Here is an 8,347-nt window from a genome sequence, read left to right on the forward strand (position 1 = left end):
AGCACATAAGAATCCTTCCACTCTCCATCTCCCTCCCTGTTTCACCTCCAGCTGATGCTACCTTTCTTCATTCCTCGTGGAGGGCAACCCCTCCCCTGCTGCATTTCTTGCCTGTTTGTTGCTGCCAGCACAGGTGGCTGCCACAGAAGTTGTAGATCGGCTCATGGCCGGCCTGCTCAGCCTGCTTGATCTCCTCTCCTCCCCCCCCCCTCCTCCTTCCCCTTCAGTGCAGCTAGAGCTGACTCCACCTCCACCTCCACCCAGGGCTGCCTCTTTTTTTTTCTCTCTCCCTCTCCCACCCAAACTGCCTCCTTTTATAGTCTCTCCTGTCTCCACCCCCCCTCCTCCTTTCTCATGGGGGAGGGTGAGCCAGAAGTGAGCCTGGGGCCTTTGCCTCACCCCAGCCACTCTGTAGCTCCGGAGGACTCTCTCACAGTAAGTCCTTGCCTGCGCTGGCTCTTTCCATCCCCCACTACACTTGGCTAGGCAGGGCTGCGTACCACCTGCCACTCGTTAATGTACCACAAGTGGTACGCGTACCACCGGTTGAAAAGCCCTGTTTTAAACAAAAGGCGCAATTGAGATTTCAAACAAGGAATTTTGTTGCAATTCAAAATCTCTTTCATTCAGCCAACTTCTTCCAAATGAATGCTTAGGAATCTTACAAACGAACTGACTAGCAAGCGGATCTTTGCAGCAGAGCGAGTGCAGAGTTAAATACAATAACTTCCTCCCTTTAATACACACACACATCTTTGGCCTCCTCCCCTTTCCTTCCTGTTTTGTTTCACGCTGCTGAGTTGCAGGCAAAAAAGGGGGGGTCACTGCCCGCTCTGAATGTTAGGCAAAGGCACAGAGGTTTTGAGATGCTTGGCTTATTAGCATTTGAATGCTTTGGATTACAAGCGGGCTAAAAGCAGGCACACACATCTGATCTTTAGAAACACAGTCCTTCCGATTTCATGCAACAGAAAATCAAGTCCTTTTACTTCAGTTAAGCAAGGCATAGAGAATTTTCATACTTTTTTTTACTTTTAGCGAAGAGAGAAACATGCAATACTTCTTTACTGTAAAACGTTGGCTGGCAAACAGAACACTTTCTTAGAGCAGACATAGAGAATAATGTTTTTACTAGCAAGGGTGCAGCTGTTTTCACTTCATCCAAGCAGAACATAGAGAACTCTCATTAACTTGTTACTGTCCTGCCCACGTAGATTGTGTGCTTTACTTTCCACGTGAGACAAGCAGAAGTTACTCAAATGAACAGATCAAAAAGGATTACTTTAATTCAGGGCTTTTCAACCTTTTCACCCATTGTACCACTTTTAGGATATGGCAATATCCGAGTACCACCAGTCGCCTAGCAAGGTGTCAAAAACTTGATCACCAAAAAAAAAAAAGGAAAAAAGTGATGAAGTACAGGTAGTCCTCGACTTACAACAGTTCGCTTAGTGACTGTTCGAAGTTACAACGGCACTGAAAAAAGTGCCCCCAAGCCACAGCCGAGCAAGACACCTGCCTGCCCGCCCGGCAGCGCTCTTCCTCCTGTCCGAGGTTTTCATTGTTGTGAGCATTTCTGTTGAGGATTGGCAGCGGGGGTGGGGTGGGGGGTGTTTGGTTTTTATTCCCCCCGTCTGCTGGGTGGTTGCAGCAGGTTTTGGTCACTTCACATGACCCTGCAACACTGTGACCGTCATAAATATGAATCAGTTGCCAAGCATCTGAATGTAAATCACAAGAGCCTGGAGATGCTGCAACATTCCAGCTGATCGACGCTTCTTCTGCGCTTAGCAGAAGCGCCAGGATCAGTGCCAAGCTCCAGCTGAGCCCTGATAGTCCCGAAGAAGCACTGATCCTGGCGCTTCCGCTGAGCCCTGCCAGCCCTGCAGCTCCAGCCATCTCTCGCTCAGGCTTGTGCGGTGCTGCCACCAGTTCAGCTCATTCCCCTCCCCCGCTACCACTTTTCTAGGATGGTCGCGTACCACCTGCCAGGTGCCAATGTACCACAGGTGGTACCCGTACCACTGGTTGAAAAGCCTTGGTGTAGAGGGTGTTAGAGGTAGGACGCCTCTAACTTGGAATTTGGAAAGGTGAAGTCTTTAATGTGGTTAGCAATTCCACATTATTACAATTTCCCACAATTTAATCTTCAGTTAAAAGAGGATAGCCAAGCTTTTATGACTGGAACTCATGTTTGACATTTTGATACTATATTATGAACATTCCTATAAAAATGATTATGGAAAACTGGGAAGTTGGTTCTTCCTCATCCTTTCTTACAACATTGGTGAAAATACAAATGTGCTTTTCTTAGGAAAAAAAAGATTGTGTTTGAGAATTCAGACTGGCTTCTAGCATGCGAGCTTCAAAAAATATATAGAGAAATGATCAGGCAAGACATGGAGATTTCTGTGGACATACCACATTCATGGATCTACATGGAGTAGAAGTAATCCTTGACTTATGACTGCAATTGAGTCCAAAATTTCTGTTGCTAAGCAAGACAGTTAAGCGAGTTTTGCCCATTTTACAACCTTTCTTGCCATGGTTGTTAAGTGAATCACTGCAGTTGTTAAGTTAGTAACACAATTGTTAAGTGAATCTTGCTTCCCCATTGAGTTTTCTTATCAGAAGATTGCAGAAGGTGATCATATGACTCCAGGACACTGCAACTGTCATAAATATGAACACTACAGTTGCCTGAATTTTGCTCACGTGACCACAGGGATGCAGCAATGGTTGTAAGTATGAAAAACGGTCTAAGTCACTTTTTTCAGTGCTGTTGTAACTTTGAGCGGTCACTAAACAAATGGCTGTTAAGTCAAGGACTATCTGTACTCAGAAGCTAAAACATGCACCAGTTAGTAGCCAGGTCAATATCATTATTTTTTTTTGCAATTGTTCCAACTCAGGTTTTAATTCAGGCTTAGCCACTCATGCTCTGGTCATCTTGCGCTTTGACTACTGCAATCCACTCTACATGGTGCTACCCTTGAAGAGTATTCGGAAGCTATAGCTGGCACAAAATGCAGCAGCGCAAACAGTTTTAGGGGTCCCTAGAGTGGCCCATGTTACACCACTGCTACATGAACTGCATTGGTTGCTGATTTGCTTCCGGTATTGTTCAAGGTGTTAGTCATTACCTTTAAAGCCCCCTGTAGGGCACGGTCCAGGTTATCTGAAAAACAGTCTCACCCTGATGGGATTGGCCCTCCCTACTTAGTTCGGCAGGAGGGGCATGCTCTGCATTCCGTTGGCCAAGGAATTGTAGCTGGTGAGATCCAATGGAAAAGCTGTGGCTCCTGCCCTTTGGCACGTCATGCCACTTGAGGTGAGATCTGTCCTCGCCCTCTTGGCCTTCCAAAGGAACCTGACTTTGCCAACTGGCCTGGGCCCCAATGGGAGGTGGTCTCATTTTAAGGTGGCTAGTGGACTATTAGAAGATCCCAACTCCACCCGGAGTACGCATTTCATTTTATTCACTTTGTTGTTAACTTAGTGTTTTAACTTTGATGCCCAAAGTTTTGCTCTTTTGATGTTTTAATTGCTTATATCGATGTTTATAACCTTGTAAGCCACCCAGAGTTGCATAATAGTGAGATGAGTGGCATATAAATTTAATAATAAATGAATAAATAAGTAATAATTCTGATCATCCCCAGGAGTAGAGGCTAGGCTGCCACCCAAAATTCTGATTTCTCAGTTTTCCCCAACATACTTGTATTCCTCTGTCTTCCAGATGTTTGAACAGCTGTTTATGCATTGCCACCCTGTTGGGAAAGGAAAGAAATAGCAATACAAAAGGTTTAGGTGTAACCACTCTGCTTTATCTATTGTAGAGCCCAGCAGAAAAAGGGAAAACAGCTAAATATGAGAAAAATCATAGTCTCACTTGGGGAGAGAGGGGTTATTTTTCTGATATTTATTGTCTCTAGCAGGGAAACAGCTGGTTTGGGTTATGGGCTTCATTAAGAACCCCCCCTGCTGGGAAAGGAGAGGAGAAGGTGATGAAGGAAAGGAATACTTAGTAAGAACGAAACAATTAAAACCACTCTGTGTCACTCACTTGGTGGTAAATTTTGCCAGTAGTGATCCAAGTCTTCCCTTTTTCACTGGAAAATAAGTCCTAGGATTAAAAACAAAACAAAAAGGTGGCAAAATTAACAAGCTCCTGAGAACTGCTGGTTTCCTGCTGTTCCTCCTCTAAAATATTGGATCCCACACTTTTTCCAAAGAACCCATGAATTACAAAACATACGACAAATGCATCTGGTTGTTGACAGGCAAAACTCTTAGAATAATTTTTACACACCTGCCCTGTTTTTCTTCACAACTAAACTTCTACAGAACATGAAAGAGAACATATGAGGAAGGTTGGCTTAACTTTATCCTGTCCAATTAACTTAGGCGTTAGTCACATTGTAGGGGGAAACCCCCAAGCTGTGAGATCTGATGTAACTGAATGCCTTGTGCATTAAGGTTCTTTGTTAAACTGCACCCAGTTAGATGGATTCAGATTCAAGACAGACACAGAAGCATTGGACCCTGGACAGGTGGTTTTCTTACGTCTCCCTATAAGAGCGGGGGAGATGTTTTATTTGGTAAAAACAAAATGATACACGAGTACTTCCTCTATTCTATTCTATTCTATTCTATTGTTAACCCTATACTATTCCTATGGTAATGACTATTGCAATATATTATTACTCCTCAATTACTGTTACTATTTATACTGTTATTATTCTAAGAGAGCCAGTTTAGCATAGTGGTTAAGGCATTAGGCTCGAAACCAGGAGACTGGGATTTCTAGTCCCGCCTTAGGCACAAAACCAGTTGGGTGACCTTGGGCCAGTCACTTTCTCTCAGCCCTAGGAAGGAGTCTGTGACAAACCACTTCTGAAAAACCTGGCCAAGAAAACCGCAATCTCTGAGAATCAGACAAGATTGAATGAAAAACAAAGGAACATTGTTTTGCTACAATTTCCTATACAGCGTGTCCTCTCTTGATGTGATGGAATGTGTACCTGCAGGAACAAACAGTGGGACTTTTGGCTTTGAGGGTGAAGGTTCGTTCTGTGAGGTTGTGGGCGGGTTCCCAAACGTTTCGTTACCAAGCTAGCTAACCTCTTCAGCGGCATTCAGGGGAAGCTCGGAGAACAAACCTTCACCTTCATATTTTAGACATATTTTAGATATTTAAATGTGATTGATTTTAAGAAAATTACAATGGATTGAAAAAAAATGTTTTGAATAAGAGTTAAAAGACCAGATGACTAGATTTATTAAATGGAATATTTAAAGATTAAATATATTCTTAATTATGGTAAAAAGAATGGAAAAACTTTGGAAATAAATATGTATTAGCTTAGGGGAAACCTGGACTTTCAGTAGTATACTATCTTTTTATCCCTCTTTACTCTTGTTCTTTTTTTCTCTTTTTTAAGTCTTAATTATTCCTTAAGTAAGGTAAACGTTATGGGATGGTTTACATGAGAAAAAATAGAATCAAATATCTAAATGTAATTAACTTTGAGAAAATCTTAACCAGTAAGAATGTCTTGAATATTGTGGGAAAAACAAATGTAAACAAGAACTGTAAACGGGATCTATGATGAGGCAACCAGAATGACTAGATAGAAAAGAAATATTACATTGATGTGATTATTACTTGCGGAAATATTAGAAAAAAATTTATATTCAATTGTTATCTATCAAAACAATAAGAACTGTATTAACTTAAGGTTGGTAAAAGAGAACATTATGAGAAGAAGAGGAAATCAAGTAAAGCTATTATGTGGATTATAGATCATAGAAACCAATTGTTAGCGAATGTTTTTTAAATGTAAACCCAGGCAACACACTGTTTACCGAATATTAAGGTGACCATGTTAAAAAATTAATAAAATATATTATATTAAAAAAAACACCTTCACCCTCATCCTACACCCGAGCCACAGATATTCTCCACTACTATTGCAAAGTTTTGGCTTTCTTAGAAAAATGCTCAGATTAAGAGGCTGCGCCCTCTTTTCTCTCTGGGAAAACTCTGCGTGGTCCAAAGTCTCCTTCTCTGCTGCTCCAGGCACACATTATTCCATCACACTAATGACCATTCATTTGGTGTCTGTTCAAAGTTACGACGGAGTTGGAAAAAAAAGCGTCTCAGGGCTGCCCTTGCACTTACGACCGTCTCACCACCCCCACAGTCAGTCACATGATTGTGATTGGGATGCTTGACAAACATATGACAACCGTCTGTGACCTTCCATCCAGCTTCCGAGATGCAAAGTCAGTGGGGAAGCTGGCAGGGAAGGTCACAAGTTGCAGTCATGTGATGACTTATTTAACAACCACAGGGATTCACTTAATGACCATGACAAAAAAAGGTAGAACTGAGTATTTTCTTGTGAGATCTCACTTAATTACTGCACCACTTAATGATGAACTTTCTGGTTTCTGTGGTCATAAGTTGAGGTCTACCTGTATACAGCAGCTGGCTGGGGAATTCTGGGAGTTGAAGTCCACACGTCTTAAAGTTGCCAAGATTGGGAACCCCTGCTGTATACTGTCCTCGACACTATTACTACTATGCATTAACATTTCTTCCTTAAGCCTGCTCTGTCTTAAGTTGCCTCTGAGATTTCTTCTTTTTTTCCTGTTAAGGGCTGCATGTAGAGCTCTTGCCATTTTTTTTAATATTGTGCTTTGTGTTTCTGCGTTGCTGTACTTCCCTTTTGCACTCTCTGCTCCTGAAGGAAAACACCTTCTTTTGTTTGGCTGCTGTACTAATTGCTGGAGGCTGCAGAGCTGCAAAAGAGCATCTCCTCCATTCTCCTCCCACCGCTGTGTCAAAGGTTGCAGCTTTTATTGGCAACTCTGTTGTGTTGATGCTGGGTAGAAGACTCCGATGGGAGGAGAAGACAACCCGAGACGCCTGCAATTTTGCTAAGCAGCTTATCTTCCACACCTGCCTCCATCATTTTTTTTTCAGAATTCCTTTTAGATATTGGAACATCAAAGAGATTCAAATAATTCCACTTGAAGTCTTGGGAGTTATTTGCTTTTGTGGTTTGTTTTTTGCATTTTAATACTTCCTGCTTCTCAAAGAGTCAGCATTATGCCTTCTAAAAAAAAAATTCCAGTCCTTTCTTGCTATGCTTCACAGCAATTGCCTCTGAAGCAAAAGATCCCATGTAGTTGTCATCCTTCTCTTGATGTTCAGTGAAATGTTTACTGGTTCTAGGAGTGACAAGGGGAGAAGCTGTTTGAGAAGGGGGAAAAGAGTACTGTATTCATATTTCTGGAAGGGATCTTGGAGGTCTTCTAGTCCAACCCCCTGCTCAAGCAGAAGACCTTACACAATTTGAGACAAATGGCTATCCAGTCTCTTTTTAAAAAACTCCAATGATGGAGCACCTACAACTTCTGAAGGCAAGCCGTTCCACTGGTTAATTGTTCTCACTGTTAGGAAGTTTCTCCTTAATTCCAGGTTGCTTCTCTCCTTGATTAGTTTCCATCCACTGTTTCTTGTCTTGCCTTCTGGTGCTTTGGAAAATGGGTTGACCGTTCTTTGTGGCAGCCCCTTAAATACTGGAATACTGCTATCATGTCACCCCTAGTCCTTCTTTTCTTTAGACTAAACAAACTGTTTGTTTGTTTCCCATCTTTATTATTTTTTATAAATAACTGAAGGTCGGGAACATACCAATTACTCTTCCTAATTTTCCCCACAACAATAATCCTGTGAGGTGGGTTGGACTGAGAGAGATTGACTTTCCCAAAATCACCCAGCTGGCTTTCATTCCTAAAGCGGGACTAGAACTCATCGTCTCCTAGTGATTGGCTCAAAGTCATCCAGCCAGCTTTTATGCCTAAGGCAGGACTAGAACTCACAGCCTCCTGGCAATTAGTCCAAAGTCATCCAGTTGGCTTTCATGCCTGGTGCCTTAACTACTAGACCATGCTGGCTCAGGAATTCTGGGAGTTGAAGTCCACGAGTCATAAAAGAGCCAAGGTTGCCTACCCCTGTGTAACTAGACCATTAATGGCTCATGAATACATGCTCCATGGTCACTGATTGACATATAGCTCAGGGTAGCATATAAAATGGCAACTGGCAAAAGAATAAAATATAATCAAATAGAGGCAGCTTTGTTAGATCGCGCAGGCAGTAAGACACGAGTCGAGTGACAGTCAGCTCTCGGTTTATTGGCAAGGCATCAAGTAAATCCGGACTGGCTCTCTGGGCCAGGGGAGCCCTCTTTTATGGGATTCCCCTGGCTTGTAATCACACAATTCCATTGGCTGGCAAGACCCTGTTGCTAGTTAGCCAACCAGCAACGGGCAT

At 42.5% G+C, this 8,347-nt stretch overlaps 1 protein-coding gene across 1 annotated transcript in view; it reads right to left on the bottom strand.

Moving 5' to 3' along the window:
* Positions 1 to 8,347, bottom strand: part of LOC107293867 (lysophospholipase D GDPD3-like) — a 26,234-nt gene that overhangs the window by 2,672 nt on the left and 15,215 nt on the right. The window contains exons 7-8 of the mRNA XM_029285479.1: positions 4,067 to 4,126; positions 3,719 to 3,770 (exon numbers count right to left, since the gene is read on the bottom strand). Coding sequence (XP_029141312.1) covers positions 3,719 to 3,770; positions 4,067 to 4,126 — 112 coding nt within the window. The remainder of the gene's footprint in view (positions 1 to 3,718; positions 3,771 to 4,066; positions 4,127 to 8,347) is intronic.

This window comes from Protobothrops mucrosquamatus, unplaced genomic scaffold (assembly GCF_001527695.2).
Source record: "Protobothrops mucrosquamatus isolate PMUCROS unplaced genomic scaffold, P.Mucros_1.0 scaffold1756, whole genome shotgun sequence".
Classification (NCBI taxonomy): domain Eukaryota; kingdom Metazoa; phylum Chordata; class Lepidosauria; order Squamata; family Viperidae; genus Protobothrops; species Protobothrops mucrosquamatus.